Below are 18,383 nucleotides of genomic sequence, written 5' to 3' on the forward strand. Positions count from 1 at the left end.
ACCAGCTGCTTCACTTCTGATTCAGTTCTCTGCTATGGCCTGGGAAAGAAGAAGATGGCCCAAGTGCTTAGGCCCCTGTGCCTGCATAGGAGAACCTGAAGAAGCTCCTGGCTTCGGATCAGCTCAGCTCTGGCCATTGTGGCTATTTGGGGAGCAAACAAGTGGATGGAAGACCTCTCTCTCTCTGCAATTCTGCCTTCCAAATAAATAAATAAATCTTAAATAAAAAAAAAGGCCAGTCACTTGGCCTTTACTTAAATATCTTCTATGAAAAGGAATTTACTTTTTTTTAACTGAACACCTATTAAGTGCTAGACACTCTACTAAGCCATAAAAGAGAAAAATGTATTCTGGTCTTGCTTTAAAAAGTTTGTTTTCCTGGGGCAAGGGTTGTGGTGCAGCAGGTAAAGCTGTCACGTGCAACACTGGCATCCCATATGAGCACGAGTGCAAGTCCTGGGTGCTCCACTTCTCACTGAGCACCCTGTTAATGTGCCTGGGAAAGCAGCAAAAGATGACCTAAATGCTTGGGTTTCTGCCACCCACGTATGAGACCCAGATATAATTCTAGGCTTCTGCCTTTGCCCTGGTGCAGATATGGCTATTGCAGCCATCCAGGGAGTGAATCATTGAGTGGGAAATCTCTCCCTCCCTCTCATTGTAACTCATCTTTCAAATAAATAAATCAATCTTTAAAAAGTTGTGTTTTCCCTCAATTTACCCAGTAAATATTAAAAGTGCTGAACACCGCAAGAGCATACAAATTTTTTTAACTTTTATTTAATGAATATAAATTTCCAAAGTACGATTTATGCATTACAATGGCTTCCCCCACATACCGTCCCTCCCACCCACTACCCTCCCCTTTCCCACTCCCTCTCCCCTTCCATTCACATCAAGATTCATTTTCGATTATCTTAATATACAGAAGATCAGCTTAGTATACATAGAGCATACAAATTTTAAAAATTTATTTAACTTAGTGCTTCTTATACTCAGCTGAACTTCATTTCTTTGTAACATTAATTTACCAGAGCTTCGCATTTGTTTCAAAATATTTATGTCTTGGGCCAGTGTTTTAGATGTAGGTCAAATTGCCACCCATTATGCCAGCATGCATATTGAGCCATAGTTTGAGCCCCAGCTGCTTAGCTTAAGATCCAGCTCCCTGTTAATGCACCTGGGAAAGCAGAGGATGATGGCCTAAGTATTTAGGCCCCTGCAAACCAAAATGAATTCAGAGCTCCTGGCTTCTTGTAGCTATTTGTGAAGTGAACTACCAGGTATAAGATCTCTTTCTCTCCACCCTCTAACCCTATCACTCTCAAATAAATAAAATCTGTAAACAAAAAAAATATATATGTCTTAAGAACATATCTATACAAGCTATGAGATACAGGAAATTTAAGAGAAAAAAGTCACCACATATAAGTCCCATAGTTATAAGTGATTTAGGCAAGAATCATCAAATAGTAAAATCATTGGCTCAAAGACAGGTGAGGAACAAGATACAGTCTCATGTGACCCCTCATATTACTGATTAATTGGAAAAAGGGAAGCATACTTTTACAGAGGAGAAACACAGCAGACATCAGTTTAATACATCAAACTGATTTTTAAGTGATTTGTTAAGAAATGACCATTCCTTCAGAAATATTATTATGCTTACAAAAAATACTGCATCTCAAAACACTTATTAGGGAAAAAGATAAAAACACAAATTGAGAATACCACACAAATGGTCCAAGTGCTTAAAAAATATTAATGATCAAAGAAACCTGACAGCTAAATTAAACTGTAATCCTTCATAGGATTCTGATTTCTGAAAACAAATTTTATTTAATTACAAATTTACACATTCATTCAAGCACATATATATATGTGAATGAAAGCAATGAATAACATTATTGGAATAATTAGAGAATTTTGAATATTGGTTATATATCAGGCAATGGCAGTATATATTTCTACCTCACGTGATAATTGCCATTGTATTAAAAAAAAAAAAAAACTTAAAAAAAAAGAAGGGCTGGTGGTGTAGCCTCTGCCCGCAGTGCCCGCTTCCCACATGGGCACCAGCAGTTCATGTTCCGCCTGCTCCTTTTCCAATTTAGCTCTCTGCTTACAGCCTGGTAAAGCACTGGAAGACGGCCCAAGTGCTTGGAACCCTGTACCCATGTGGCTTCCAGCTTCGGATTGGACCAGCTCCAGCCACTGAGGCCATTTGGGGTATGAAACAACAGATGGAAGACCTCTGTCTCTCCCTCTCTCTCTGTAACTCTGCCTCTCAAATAAATCAAGAAAGAAAGGGAGAGAGAGAAGAAAGAGGGAGGGAGAGAGAGGAGAGGGAGGGAGAGAGGGAAGGAGGGAAGTAAGGGAGGGAGGGAGAAAACATCTTGTTCTTAGGAGACAAAGCTCAAATATCAAGTGGTAAAGCATAACTAATCCTTAACTGATTTATAAAAATGGAGGTAGTCATAATGGCGCCAGCAGGTTTTTCCTTATCAGTGTGCCTCGTAGGAGTCCCAGGTCCTCCACTTCCAAGCCAGATTCCTGCTAATCCATCTGGAAAAGTAATAGATGATGGCTCAAGTGCTTGGGTCCCTGCCATCCACATGGGAGACCCAGATGGCATTCCAAGCTCCTAGCTTTGGCCTGGCCCAACCCTGGCTGTTGTGAACATTTCAGAAGTGAATCAGTAGATGGAACATTTCTCTGCTTTTCAAATAGATGAAAACAAACATTTTAAACACTTTAGGTTGGGGCCAGTGCTGTGGTAAAGTGGACTAAGCTTCTGCATGTGGCACCAGCATCCCATGTGAGCGCCAGTTTGAGTCCCAGCTGCTCCACTTTTGATCTAGCTCCCTCCTGATGTGCCTGGGAGGCCACCATAGGATGGTCCAAGTGCTTAGGTCCCTTCACCCATGTGGGAGACCTGGAGGAGGACCCTGGTTCCTGGCTTCAGATCAGCTCAGCTCCAGCCACTGCTGCCATTTGGGGGGTGAACCAGCAGATGGAAGACCTTTCTCTTTCTCTCTCTTTCTCTTTCTCTCTCTCCCTCCCTCCCTACCTCTCCGTGACTCTCTCAAGTAAATATATTTTTAAAAAATTTATATATAGTGTTAAAGTAAATGATGAATACAGCTGAAGAGTATATTACTGTATTACTATATTAGTGTTTACTGTATTACACCTCCAAATAAACAGATGAGGAAAAAAAAGAACCTTTCTTGTGGCTGGCATGGTGGCACACTGGGTTAAGCTGCAGCTTGCAGTGCTGGCATCCCATACAGGTGCTGGTTCTAGTCCCAGCTACTCCACTTCGGATCCTGCTAATGTGCCTGGGAAAGCAGCAGAAGATGACCCAAGTGCCTGGGCCCCTGTATCCAAGCAGGATACCCAGATGAAGCTCCTGACTTTGGCCTGGCCCAGCCTTGGCTACTGTGGACATTTGGGGAGTGAACCAGAGGATGGAAGATCTCTTTCTCTGTCTCTCCCTCTCTGTAACTCTGCCTTTCAAATAAATAAAATAAATCTTTAAAAAACAAAAAAGAGAGAAAGAAACTTTCTTGCAAAAGCCATTGTGAAAATACAAAGAATAAGACATAGTTCTGACTCCTGTCATCACTATAGTCATAGAAAAATCCCTAAAATACAAATTTCTGAAGACAGGTATGACCTGCTTTAATATTTCTTCTTCAAACAGCAAGCTCAGATTTTTACATCAATAAATCTATTTTTATCAACATGGAATTTCAATTACAACTAAATAAAAAATTACATGGGAGAAAAATATCTCAAATAATATTATTGCAGAGGACTTCAAAAAGTTCACAGAGAATGCATATTATGAAGAACTATGCATTGATCTTAAAATTTTTTCTACCAAAATAATATTTTAATTCCACTTTTTCCTTGGAAGTATCCTTGTATAAACAATCAGTAACTAAAAATTCTATGAAAAACTCTAGTTGTAAAAACTTTATCCAGAAGCCGGCATTGTAGCACAGCAGGTAAAGTCTCTGCCTGCAACACCAGCATTCCATATGGGCGCAGGTTCAAGTTTCGGCTGCTCCACTTATCCAGCTTCATGCTAATGTGCCTGGGAAAGCAACAGAAGATGCCCCAACTCCCTGGGCCCCTGCACCCATGTGGGGAGACTGGAAAGAAGTTCCTGGCTCCTGACTTCGGTCTGACACAGCCCTGGGCTGCTGTGGCCATTTGGGGAGTGAACCAGTGGACAGAAGATCTTTCTCTTTCTGCCTCTCCCTAACTCTTTCAAATAAATAAAATCAATCTTAAAAAACAAAAAACAAGCAAACAAACAAACAAAAAAAACCATTTCTTTCAACCTTAATGTAAGCTGTGGGTTTGAGCTGATTATGATGTATCAAAATCGATTCAGCAACTGCAAAACTGCATTACTCTAGTAGGAGACTTGATAATGGGAGAAGCTATGCATGTGTAGGCAGAAGGGGTACTTTCCTCTCTATTTTGCTATGAACCTAAAATGTCTCAAAAAATAACAAACTTCACGGAAACATTTATTCTCCGATTTTGTTTTAAAAGTGAACTTATAAACTTAATTAGAATTAATGGCCTAACATAACCTTGACCTCCAAATTCAAGGAGACAAGCAGTGAAAGAAAAGCACCCACTTCGTAAAAGGATTTTGTGTGTATACTTTCAAATTGCGATTATGGGTGGCTCTGCCTCTTCACTGACTCTAAAAAAAAAAAAAAAAAAAAAAAAAAGTAGTTATTTGTCCCCTGTTAAAACTTAGGCCCCAAGGAAAGAGGATCCCCTTAACTACAAAATGGTGACTGGTATTTCCATAGAAACATGGTAGGGGTTGGCACTGTGGTGCAGTGGGTTGATGTCCTGGCCTGAAGCACTGGCATCCCATATGGATGCCGGTTCAAGACCCAGCTGCTCTACTTCTGATCCAGCTCTCTGCTGGGGCCTGGGAGAGCAGTGGAAGACTGCCCAAGTCCTTGGGCCTCTGCACCTGTGTGGGAGACCCAGAGGAGGCTCCTGGCTTCGGATTAGTGCATCTCTGGCCATTGTGGCCAATTGGGGAGTGAATCATTGGATGGAAGACCTGTCTCTCTGCCTCTCCTCTCTTTCTGTGTAATTCTGACTTTCAAATAAATAAATAAATCTTTTCTTTTTTAAAAAAGAAACATGGTAAAAATGACAGCATACTATGTGTAGTTCCCTTAGATAAATTATCTGGGCCTTTCATCAATTAAACCAGTGGTTGTCAGTATCTCTGCAGGCTTGGAATCCCTTTCTAAAATCTAAAATGGAAGTATAATAGCTAAAACAGAAAAGAACTAGAGAGGCTCAGGTTGAAGAGAAGGAACAGAGGGGCACTCGGCCATCTTCATATTGCCCCACCTTTCCTCACTGTGGTACTCTAAGAGGTCACCAAAGAATCTGGGGAACATGATTTAAAACCAGTTTATCAGGAGGTCAGGATGTCCTATAGCCCAGCCTCTTGCTACAGAAACAGTCTGAGCTCGTCTAAGAACAGCATCCATGAGAATCTTTCTCCTAGAAAACTTCTAAATACACAGCAAACAAGAACAGCTGATTTTGCCACATGTTTCTTACTGCTACACACACACACATATGCACACAAAGACAGGTGCACCAATGTACTAAAACTGATCAAAACCCACAGGGTTCCACAAGAGTCACTCAACTTAGTGAAAGGAAAGACAGAGGCAGGCAACACAACACTGAATAAAGCAAGTATCACTGCTAATTGCTGTTTTGTTTTTCTTACCTCTGGTGGTAGAGGACTGGTAGTTACTGGCTTGACTGGGTCATGTGACACAGCCAGGGTTCCTGCAGAGGAAGTTCCATTCATTGTTAATTTGGCTGCATCAGCAACTTCTCCATTGGGCAAGATCCCATCAGCAAACCAAACTCTCCTTTGCTCTCTGGGCTGAGCCACTTGAGGGGCCAGAAAAATAAAATAGGCATCAATGTGACAGTGATAGGGTTTCTAAGGTGAATGAAGAGAAGGTCACCAACTCCAGATGTACAAAGAAATCACTATTTAGCATCTTAAAACTAGAAATTAGAACTATAACTACATAAAAATGGTTATAATAAAAAACACAATTTAAATATGTTCTTTACATCTATGACTCAGATGCAAATATTTAAAACATGTTGCTTTAAGATACTATTAGGAGTTCTTAAACACATCTATAATTAGGTCATATGATCTGTCCTGTAAGTACCCAGGAAATAAATCATAGCAGGCAAAAAAAAAATAGCCCTAGAAATCCACATATCCTAACAGTATGAAGTTTCCACAGAAACTAAACATCTGGAAAAGTAATATGGTACTTACTGTTAAAGGGCAAAAGATGCCCTGAAGAATGTTGAAGAATTATAAATTAATAAAGGAAGAGCTGGCACAGATACATTAAGAACCTGGGAAGTAAACTGACCAGATCTTTGGCAAAAGTATAACTGAAGAAGTGAAAGACTGATCCGGCAGTGCAAAAGCAGTTTTCATTTTAGTAAAAGGACTAGGAAAAAGCTGGAAAACTGAGTCTGATGAAATGTTTTCTTTAAATCCAATTTTGAAAATCAATTCAAACAGTCAAAACAGAGACTGGGGAAGAACAACAAAAATGATAAATGAAGTAAAGAGAATAAAGATTTTAAGAGAGCAAGCCTGAACTCCCAAAACTACAAGGAGTATGACCAAGGGATGATCTGAAAAGATTGGGAAATGGGAAGAGTATGATAATGTCAATAAAAGTCTTCGATCTTTAAAAGGGGAAAAGGGCCATTTAGCAAGGGGTAGGGGATATTACTAGATGAAAAGATACATAGTTAACTAAGGAAGATTGAGTTTTAATTATCAAGAAAACTTTGTGATAAGATCATTTTAAGGAAATATATAATTGTCATTTTTACTATACATAATCTCCTAAATGTATAAAGTACCTTTCATCTGACAATATCATAAATGTTAAGTTATATAGTAAGCCAAAGTAAGTTTACGCCATCATTTTCTACCTGTCATACTATATATCAGAATTAAAGTTCTGGACTTAAAGGTCTATATCCCAATACAATATTTTCATATTTTTACAATGGATGGATTAAAAATGAAAAGAGAAAATGGCAATGCATATTCCAAAAAGCAAAACTACAGCAGGCTGGTCAGAAGGAAGAACTCTAGTTTCCATCGCTTACTAGACCTCTACAAAGAACATTAGGGTAAGCATGAGGCTAGGATTTTACAGGGTGACTTCAAATCCTGCACCTCTTTTCAAGTACAAGCAGTATAAATGCTCCATTCTTAAACTGGAGAGGAGATTGGCATATTTTCCAGAGGTGCCTCCAAAGTATCAGGCTAACACAGTATTAGTTTTTACTTGCCCAGAAATAGTATTGACACATTTCTCACCTTGTTTTTTCACTTTAACAACCACCCAAAGGGCCTTATCTGCAGTGTTTAAAAGACTTGTGCTGCAAAGTCACATCAGCACCTTTTCAGAGGAACTTGGTGAGGAAAAAGAGAGAGAATAGCACATGATCCCCTACCTTCTGCTCCAGGGTGCTTTAATACTCCCACAGGTACCATCACAGTGGGAGGTGGAGAGCTCAGGGCTCCTGAGGCCTGAGCTTGCTGCAAGGGAGGGATAGTAGAACAGTATTCAGCAGGATTGTTAGGGTTAGGGCTCTGGCTTGAGGCACTCATCATGTTCTCCCAGGCTTGAGCTAAAGCAAATACAGACACAATCAATGTGAATGGATTGCAAAATATGGACATCAAGACCTCCACAATATTGGATAAATAAAGTAGCTCCTGCTCATTAACACTCACAATATTTCTCTCTTCCAGCTAGTGAAGGTATTAAGGATAGGTGATTGTGTTCAATAAAGGAGACCACTTAGCTAAGTAAACTACTTGCAGCAAATAAGAATTACATGATATTAAAAAATAATGAAAAGAATTATATGATCTTCTGATACAGACTGATACTAGATCAATCTGAGTTAAAGACTAGGACCCTGGCTTCTTTAAAGGAGATCACACATTCCCTCAAGAGGGAGTAAAACAACATCAAACTTTAAGGATTTCCAATGCGATAGCACTTAGGCATTTCTGGGTTTAATAGTTAATGCATTTTATAAAGTTCTATCAAAAGTCAAAATCAGGAGCTAAAACTCCTGATTGTATAACTACATTGTATGATTCTTAGTTTCATTTCTAGCCTAGGTTCTTTTTAATTGAGATAAAAGCTCATTTTAAAAATTCTAAAGCCTACAGCTCAGGAGAACACATCTCTACATTTCCGTGAATTCTGCTTTACCTATCAATAACAACCATTTCGCATCTTCGGTGTGTCTCAAAAGCACAGGACCTATTCGAACATGAAAATGCGCCAATTCCATATAAATGTGATCACAGACAAGTAAGAATTCTGTGTAATTTTACTAACACTGAGATATCAGGCATTGTCTTTAAAAGAAAATGGGATGGAACAAGCATTTAGCCTTGAGTTAAGATACCACCATCCCATATTGGAACGCTTGGGTTTGATTCCTGGCTCTGACTCTTGACTCTAGCTTTCTGCCAATGCAGACTCCGGGAGGCAGCCCTGAAAGCTCAAGTGACTGGGTTCTTGCCACTCACATGGGAGACGTGGATTGAGTTTCCAGCTCCTGGCTTCAGCCCTGGCCCACTCCCAGTCACTGATGGCATTTGGGAAAACAGTGGATGGGAGATCATTCTGTCTTGCTCTCTCTTCTCCATCTCTGTATCTATCTGTATCTCTGTCTCCCTCTCTTTGCCTCTTAAATAAATAAATAGGATGAAAATGCTATAAATATGATATCAAATTTTATTTTCAAAGTTCAGGTAATACCACATGCCCAGAATAGAAAACACCCAATTTTTAAGCATTTTTAAAAATATCATTCAATATAAAAGAATGATCTATAAGATTCTGAATATTTATTGCCTCCAAACTGCAAGACAGGACTATTTACAAAAGCTATGCTCCTTTGAAAGCACTAGCAGGAAGAGGGGAGGAAGAGAAAAGGAAAAGAGATAGGGAACACATCAAATTAAATATTCAGAAAAAGATCAGGCTAAGCCATGCAAGAGGAAAGGACGCTGGAAAAACCAGGAAAAGTAGATCACCTTAGGATCCCCTGTTAAGGGCCTCCTTAGCTTAATAAAAAGCAAATATTCCATATGAATCCTCTACCATTTCCTTCATCTTTAGCTATGCCAACTTAAAATAAATAGCTATCCAGTTGGAAGATCTTATCAAATAAAAGAGGTGTTAAGTATTGTAATTAAGTAACATGCTCTCCTCTGTGGATATGCTTCAAAAAATGAAAGTAGTAGAATAAAAACCATCAATTGACAAATCAAGTGAGATAACTATCATCAAAACAGTGACCCTTAAGAGTAGAGAGAATGAGTCATATTTGATCAAAATTATAAGAATTCAGAAATGGGAGGAAATTAGGTGGATCATAGGAGATTAGAACAGACCAGATTAACTGACATGCAATAGGTTAATAAGGCAGCAACAGGAAAACATCACTATGAGCAATGCAGACAGACAAGGCAGGAGGGATCTCAGAGCAGTAAGTTCCATCCTCTGGGAGGCACACTATCCAGGCACAAGCAGCAGTGGTGTCCAAATTCAACACTTTATGTCTACTAGTAACTGTTCTGTGTACAAAGACACATTCAAGGAGAAAACACTATAGCTTGAACAATTTTATTGTATCTCTTTAGAAGAATACTCCAGGTATTTTTGTTTTTCCTTTTTTAACTAAAATGCCCTCGGATTTGTTTCTAGCTCCTCAAAACATGAACAGTAAGTAAGATTTATTTACCTTCCCTCTGGCTATATTCTTTTTCCACATAACAACTAGATTGAAAACCATCATCCCCATAATAAATCTAAGCAGGAAAGTAGGATTAAAGAGATAATTGAGAAAAATGCAACTCTACTTGATCCTAAATCTAAAATACATATTTTAACAAGATGAATGAAACAAGGTTTATTAAGAATATACTCTAAATTATTAAGGTATTTCCTAGAAAGAGCTTCTCTTGAGAAGAAAATCTCAGCCCATTTGCAACATATCTTGTCATCCAGGTCAATAGCTCCCAAACCCCACCCAGTTCAGATCATTTCATAGGAATGCTAATAGCTACATAACATCAGATTCCCAAAGAACTTCTATTCTACCTCCAAAAACTTATCTGGCTTTAGTATTCATTCATTAAATTAGGAACAAGAATTTTGAAATGCTAATATACTTTCAAAACATGAAAACTTAACTCAATATTTTTAAAGTTACAACTTTTGAGAAAGTGAGTAATTTGTAGAGAAATGCATTGAGGAAAAACTTTTTTTCATAGGGATTCTATCGTTCAGTCTCCACTGTGAAATCAGCCTCTTTTCAATACTCACCATTCATCAGCACTGAATGGCAAATTACACACACTCTAGCTTCCTTTCTGTCCATGTATAACAGTTTACATTTCAGGCTACAGCAGGAAGCACAGAAAACCTATGGAGAAAAAGAGCATACTAAATTTATTTAGGATCACAATGTAAAATGGAATAAACCAATACTGAGCAATGCTGATTGACAGTGAACCTTATTACACTCAAATAATAAAAACTTCAAAAGAATTCAGGAGGCTATGCAATTCAAAAGCAAGAGTGAGATTTACAACTGTATCAACAATAAAGAAACTGAAAATGTTGGCTGAAAATAAAAACCACAGGTAGGGTCACATAGAAAATCTACAGCACAGAAACACAATTCAACCTTAGTAACTCCTAGGGAAATCTGTATGTACAGTATCACATGACACAGAGTTTTACAGATAGCTCCATCTGCTAATCTCCCTAATATGGAGAAAGAAAAAGATATCCAAGTACAGGAATCACATAAAACCCCTAACAGACATGACCAGCAAAGACCTCTGGGAGTGAACCATTGGATGGAAGACTTCTCTTTCTCTCTCTCTTTTTTTTTTTTTTAGATTTATTTATTTGTAAGTCACAGTTATACAGACAGAGAGAGAGAGGCAGAGAGAGAGAGTCTCTGTAACAACTATGGCTTTCAAATAAATAAATAAATCTTTTTTTTAAAAAGATAAAGAATGGCTGAATGGATTAAAAAATAAAACTCATCTATTTATTGCCTACAAGAAACACATCTCACCATCAAAGCTGCACACAGACTGAAAGTGAAGGGTGGAAAAAAAATATTCCACGCTAACAGAAACCAAAAAAGAGCTGGGGTAGCCATTCTATTATCAGACAAAATAGACTTTAACACAAAAACTGTTAAAAGAGACAAAGACAGGCACTATGTAATGATTAAGGGAATAATTTAACAGGAAGATGTCACTATTGTAAATGTATATGCATCTAATTACGGGACACCTGGGAGGAGGGCTCCAAGATGGCAGAATAGGGAGGGAGCTCACTGATAGTACAGAAAAGATAATTTAATAAAAGTGAAGATACTGCAGTCTCAGGGAAGAGTTAGGTCCACATGGTGGACCTACGTGGAGGGCATGAGCGCCCACAGCTTAGGAACCCAGCTGCAGAGAGAGTTTCCGCTCCAGCGCTGGAAAGGGAGGGTGTGTGGGAGAACTCACGGTGTGGGTGAGACGTGAGTTGTCTCAGTGGGAGATGCCACAAATTTGGGTGGCCTTGGCTACCCGGTGAGAGACATTGCAGAGGAATCTGAGCTTACACTGAGGACTGCACAGATCCTTTGTGTGGTCCTTGGGACAGAGACAAATATTATACCCACTGGGGCTAGCGCTCAGGCACTGATTGCCATCAAGGAGAAGAGCTCAGCTGAGTGGAATTACTTCCCTTCTGAATAAAAGAGAGAGAGAGAGAGAGAGAGAGAGAGAGAGATTGATTTACCATGCCAAACCTGGGTGTGTCACCTTTGGCACACCCTTAACCCTGAATACTGAACAGAGCTCTCTGGCCACACCCACCACAAGCCTCTAGAGATTCATCAAAAGCAGACAGTCCACTTAATCCAGAGTCATAGTATAATGAGAAAAGCCACCAAGAATATCTCCACAATGCCAAACAACAAACACAAGGAAGACATAATGATGCTCCCAAATGAACATGACACTCTAAAACAAGATTATGAAGATGATGAGATAGAAGAAATGCAAGATATCAATTTCAAAAAAACTATGGTAAGAACATTTAGAAGTTATCAAAAACCAATGCATGAACTACAGAAATCCATACAGGACAGGACAGAAAATCTCTCTCATGAAAATGTAATCTTAAGGAGAAATCAAAATGAAATGAGGAATTTAGTAGAACATGAAATTGAGATATTGAAGAGAAAACAAAATGAAATGAAGAATTCAACAGAACAAATGAAAAACACATTTGAGAGCCTTAAAAACAGAATCAGTGAGGCAGAAGAGAGAATATCAGACTTAGAAGACAGAGCACATTGGCCGGAGCCGCAGCTCACTTGGCTAATCCTCTGCCTGCGGTGCTGGCACCCCGGGTTCTAGTCCCGGCTGGGGCACCGAATTCTGATCTGCTTGCTCCTCTTCCAGTCCAGCTCTCTGCTGTGGCCCGGGAAGGCAGTGGAGGATGGCCCAAGGGCTTGGGCCCTGCACCAGCATGGGACACCAGGAGGAAGCACCTGGCTCCTGGCTTCAGATAGGCACAGGACGCCAGCTGTAGCGGCCATGTGGGGGATGAACCAATGGAAGGAAGACCTTTCTCTCTCTCTCACTGTCTAACTCTGCCTGTCAAAAAAAAAAAAAAAAAGCACAGGAAAGTATATAGTCAAGCCAAAGAAAAGAAGAGGAAATTAGAAATCTAAAAAATATTGCTGGGAATCTACAGGATACTATTAAAAACCCAACATTTGGGTTCTAGAAGTTACTGAAGGCTCAGAGACAGAGAAAGGATTATAAGGCCTTTTTAGTGAGATACTAGCAAAAAACTTCCCAGGTTCAGAGAAGGAAAGAGACATCCAAGTACAGGAAGCACATAGAACCCCCAATAAACATGACTGAAAGAGATTCTCACTACGACACAATGTAATCAAACTCACCACAGTGAAACATAAAGAAAAGATTCTAAAATGTGCAAGAGAGAAACGTCAGATTACTCTCAGAGGATCACCAATCAGACTCACAGTAGACTTCTCATCAGAAACCCTACAGGCTAAGAGGGAATGGCGAGATATAGCCCAAGTACTAAGAGAAAAAACTGCCAGCCTAGATTATTATAACCTGCAAAGCTCTCATGTGTGAATGAAGGTGAAATAAAGACCTTTCATAGCAAACAGAAATAGAAAGAATTTGTCACCACTCGTCCAGCCCTGCAAAAGATGCTTAAAGATGTGTTACACACGGAAACACAGTCATCAATATGAAAGAAAGTAAAGGAAGAAAATCTCTCAGTAAAAGATCACAGGAAGTTCAAAGCGTATATTAGAAATATCTTTGGAAAAATGGCAGGGCAAAAAAAGTTTATAGCAATAGGTGCCCACATCAAGAAATTGGAAAGGTACTAAACACATGAGCTATCAATGCATCTCAAGGATCTAGAAAAACAACAGCAAACCAGACCCAAAACTAGCAGGAGAAGAGAATTAAAATTAGAGCAGAAATCAACAGAATTGAATCCCCCCCCCAAAAAAAAAAACATTCAAAAGATCAACAAAATGAAGAGTTGGTTTTTTGAAAAACTAAACAAAATTGAAATACCACTGGCCCAACTGACTAAAAAAAGGAGAGAAAAGACCCAAATCAATAAAATCAGAGGGCCGGCGCCGCGGCTCACTAGGCTAATCCTCCGCCTAGCGGCGCCGGCACACCGGGTTCTAGTCCCGGTTAGGGCGCCGGATTCTGTCCCGGTTGCCCCTCTTCCAGGCCAGCCCTCTGCTGTGGCCAGGGAGTGCAGTGGAGGATGGCCCAGGTGCTTGGGCCCTGCACCCCATGGGAGACCAGGAAAAGCACCTGGCTCCTGGCTCCTGCCATCGGATCAGCGCGGTGCGCCGGCTGCAGCGCGCCGGCCGCGGCGGCCATTGGAGGGTGAACCAACGGCAAAGGAAGACCTTTCTCTCTGTCTCTTTCTCTCACTGTCCACTCTGCCTGTCAAAAAAAAAAAAAAAAAAAAAAAAAAAAAAAAAAAATCAGAGATGCGAAAGGAAACGTAACAACAGACACCACAGAAATAAAAAGAATCATCAGAAATTACTACAAAAAGCTGTATGCCAGCGAACAGGGAAATCTATCAGAAATGGATAGATTTCTGGACACATACAACCTACCTAAATTGAACCATCAAGACATAGAAAACCTAAACAGACCCATAACCAAGTCAGAAATTGAATCAGTAATAAAAGCCCTCTGAACAAAGAAAAGCCCAGGACCAGATGGATTCACTGCTGAAATCTACCAGACTTTTAAAGAGAACTAACTCCAATTCTTCTCAAACTATTCAAACTAATCGAAAAAGAGGGAATCCTCCCAAATTCTTTCTATGAAGCAACCATCACCTTAATTCCTAAACCTGAAAAAGATGCAGCAGAGAAAGAGAATTACAGACCAATTTCCCTGATGAACATAGATCAAAAATTTTTTTTTTTTTTTACAGGCAGAGTTAGACAGTGAGAGACAGAGAGAAAGGTCTTCCTTTTCTGTTGGTTCACCCTCCCAAGTGGCCACCACGACCGGCGTGCTGCACTGATCTGAAGCCAGGAGCCAGGTGCTTCTTCCTGGTCTCCCACATGGGTGCAGGGTCCAAGCACTTGGGCCATCCTCCACTGTCTTCCCAGGCCACAGCAGAGAGCTGGACTGGAAGAGGAGCAACCGGGACAGAATCTGGCGCCCCAACCGGGACTAGAACCTGGGGTGCCGCCGCCCCAGGCGGAGGATTAGCCAATTGAGCCGCAGCGCCGGCCACAAAAATCTTTAATAAATTCTGGCCAATAGAATGCAACAACACATCAGAAAGATCATCCACCCAGACCAAGTGGGATTTATCCCTGGTATGCAGGGATGGTTCAACATTTGCAAATCAATGTCATACACCACATTAATAAACTGCAGAAGAAAAACCATGTGATTATCTCAATAGACGCAGAGAAAGCATTTGATAAAATACAACTCCCTTTCATGATGAAAACTCTAAGCAAATTGGGTACAGAAGGAACAAGCTTCAATACAATCAAAGCAATTTATGAAAATCCTCGGCCAGCACCCTACTGAATGGGGAAAAGCTGGAAGCGTTTCCACTGAGATCTGGTACCAGACAGGGATGCCCACTCTCAACACTGCTATTCAATATAGTTCTGGAAGTTTTAGCCAGAGCCATTAGGCAAGAAAAAGAAATTAAAGGGATACAAATTGGGAAGGAAGAACTCAAACTATCCCTCTTTGCAGATGATATGATTCTTTATTTAGGGGACCCAAAGAACTCTACTAAGAGACTATTGGAACTCATAGAAGAGTTTGGCAAAGTAGCAGGATATAAAATCAATGCATAAAAATCAACACAATGCCATGGCTGAGAAAGAACTGCTAAGATCAATCCCATTCACAATAGCTACAAAAACAATCAAATACCTTGGAATAAACTTAACCAAGGACATCAAAGATCTCTACGATGAGAATTACAAAATTTTAAAGAAAGAAATAGAAGAGAATACTAAAAAATGGAAAAATCTTCCATGCTCATGGATTTGAAGAAGCAATATTATCAAAATGTCCATTCTCCCAAAAGCAATTTATATATTCAATACGAAACCAATCAAAATACCAAAGACATTCTTCTCAGATCTGGAAAAAATGATTCTGAAATTCATATGGAGGTACAGGAGACCTCGAATAGCTACAGCAATCTTGTACAACAAAAACAAAGCCAGAGGCATCACAATACCAGATTTCAGGACATACTACAGGGCAGTTATAATCAAAACAACATGGTACTGGCATGGAAACAGACCAATAGAACAGAATAGACCAATAGAACAGAACAGAAACACCAGAAATCAATCCAAACATCTACAGCCAACTTATATTTGATCAAGGATCTAAAACCAATTCCTGGAACAAGGAGTCTATTCAACAAATAGTGCTGGGAAAACTGGATCTCCACATGCAGAAGCATAAAGCAAGATTCTTACCTTACACCTTACACAAAAATCCGCTCAACATGGATTAAAGATCTAAACCTACGACCCGACACCATCAAATTATTAGAGAACATTGGAGAAACCCTGCAAGATATAGGCACAGGCAAAGACTTCTTGAAAAGACCCCAGAGGCACAGGCAGTCAAAGCCAAAATTAACAATTGGGATTACATCAAATTGAGATGTTTCCGTACTGCAAAAGAAACAGTCAGGAAAGTGAAGAGGCAACCTACAGAATGGGAAAAAATATTTGCAAATTATGCAACCGACAAAGGATTAATAACCAGAAACTACAAAGAGATCAAGAAACTCCACAACAACAAAACAAACAACCCACTTAAGAAATGGGTCAAGGACCTCAATAGACATTTTTTTATTTTTATTTTTTATTTTTTGACAGGCAGAGTGGACAGTGAGAGAGAGAGAGAGAGAGAGAGAGAAAGGTCTTCCTTTTGCCGCTGTTTCACCCTCCAATGGCTGCCGCGGCCGGCGTGCTGTGGCCAGCGCACCGCGCTGATCCGAAGGCAGGAGCCAGGTACTTATCCTGGTCTCCCATGGGGTGCAGGGCCCAAGCACTTGGGCCATCCTCCACTACACTCCCTGGCCACAGCAGAGAGCTGTGGAAGAGGGGCAACCGGGACAGAATCCGGTGCCCCGACCGGGACTAGAACCTGGTGTGTCGGTGCCGCTACCCTACCATACATAGCCCTACCATACATCCCAGCCATCTTACTCCTTGAAATTTACCCAAAGGAAATTAAATTGGCAAATAAAAGAGCTGTTTGCATCTCAATGTTTATTGCAGCTCAATTCACAATAGCTAAGACATGGAATCAACCTAAATGCCCATCAATAGAAGACTGGATAAAGAAATTATGGAATATATACATCAGTAAAAAGAAAAAAAAAGAAATCCGGTCATTTGCAACCAAATGGAGGAATCTGGAAAACACTGTGCTGAATGAAATAAGCCAGTCCCAAAGGGACAAATATCATATGTTCTCCCTGATTGGTGACAACTAACTGAGCACTTAAAAGGAAACCTGTTGAAGTAAAATGGACACTATGAGAAAAAATGACTTGATCAGCTCTTGTCCTGACTGTGAGGAACAATTTACTATTTTATTCCTTTTAGTGGTTTTTTGTTGTTGTTGTTGTTCTACTTAATACCATTGGTTGAACTCTTTAATTAACACACAATTATTCTTAGGTGTTTAAATTTAACTGAAAAGTGATCCCTGTTAAATATAAGAGTGGGAATAAGAGATGGAAGAGAAGTAGAGTTCGGCACATGCTCATTTGGACTTACCTCTAATGGTAGAGCTAGAAACGTGCCAGGGGATTCCAATTCAATCCCATCAAGATGGCATGTACCAATGCCATCTTACTTGTGAAAGTGATCAGTTTAAGTTCATAATTGATCAAAAAGATAGGATTAAGTATCAAAGAGATTACATAAATAAGACCAGTGTCTGCAAATAATTGATAGAATTAAAAAGGAGAGAATGATCCTACATGGGAAGCAGGATACACAGCAGACTCATAGAATGGCAGATGCCCTAAACAGCACTCTGGCTTCAGAATCAGCCCTTAAGGCATTTGGATGAGAGTTTTGTAGGCATGGAAAGCCAAGACACTGTGGGAAAAAAAAAAGACCTAAATGAAAAATCTCTGCGAGTGAGATCCCAGTGGAAAGAAAGGGCCATCTAAGTCAGTACTTTTCTCTGAAGAGAGGAGAGAACTTCCACTTTGAATATGGCCTTGTCTAAATAAGATCGGAGTTGGTGAACTTAAGAGGCTTCCATAACCTTGGCAGCTCATGACAAGAACCTCAGGTAGTTACCGACATCATAAATAAGAGTGTCAATTGTTAAATCAACAATGGGAGTCACTGTGCACCTGCTCCCCATGTAGGTCCTCCGTCCTTAATGTGCTGTACTATGAGAATTAATGGTAAAACTACTACTCAAGCAGTACTCTATAGATCGTGTGTCTTTGTGGGTGCAGTCTATTGAAATCTTTACTTAATATATACTAAATTGATCTTCTGTATGTAAAGACAATTGAAAATGAATCATGATGAAGAATGGTGTGGGAGATGGGATGGCTGTGGGTGGGAGGGAAGTTATGGGGGGAAAAACTGCTACAATTCAAAAGTTGTAC

At 39.9% G+C, this 18,383-nt stretch overlaps 1 protein-coding gene across 7 annotated transcripts in view; it reads right to left on the reverse strand.

The window, feature by feature from the left end:
- ZFYVE9 (zinc finger FYVE-type containing 9) overlaps positions 1–18,383 on the reverse strand; it is a 213,141-nt gene that overhangs the window by 75,623 nt on the left and 119,135 nt on the right. For 5 of the 7 annotated variants that reach the window (XR_016211026.1, XM_051857766.3, XM_051857765.3 and 2 more), the window contains 3 exons: positions 10,476–10,575; positions 7,576–7,752; positions 5,792–5,961 (listed from right to left, as the gene is read on the reverse strand). Coding sequence is in view for 6 of the 7 variants with exons in the window: in XM_051857766.3 (XP_051713726.1) it covers positions 5,792–5,961; positions 7,576–7,752; positions 10,476–10,575 (447 nt within the window). In the remaining variant the exon portion in view is untranslated. The remainder of the gene's footprint in view (positions 1–5,791; positions 5,962–7,575; positions 7,753–10,475; positions 10,576–18,383) is intronic. The other 2 variants (XM_051857767.3, XM_089300651.1) reach the window with 1 other exon arrangement.

The sequence above is a fragment of the Oryctolagus cuniculus genome, chromosome 7 (assembly GCF_051225735.1).
Source record: "Oryctolagus cuniculus isolate XC-2025 breed Fujian yellow rabbit chromosome 7, ASM5122573v1, whole genome shotgun sequence".
Classification (NCBI taxonomy): domain Eukaryota; kingdom Metazoa; phylum Chordata; class Mammalia; order Lagomorpha; family Leporidae; genus Oryctolagus; species Oryctolagus cuniculus.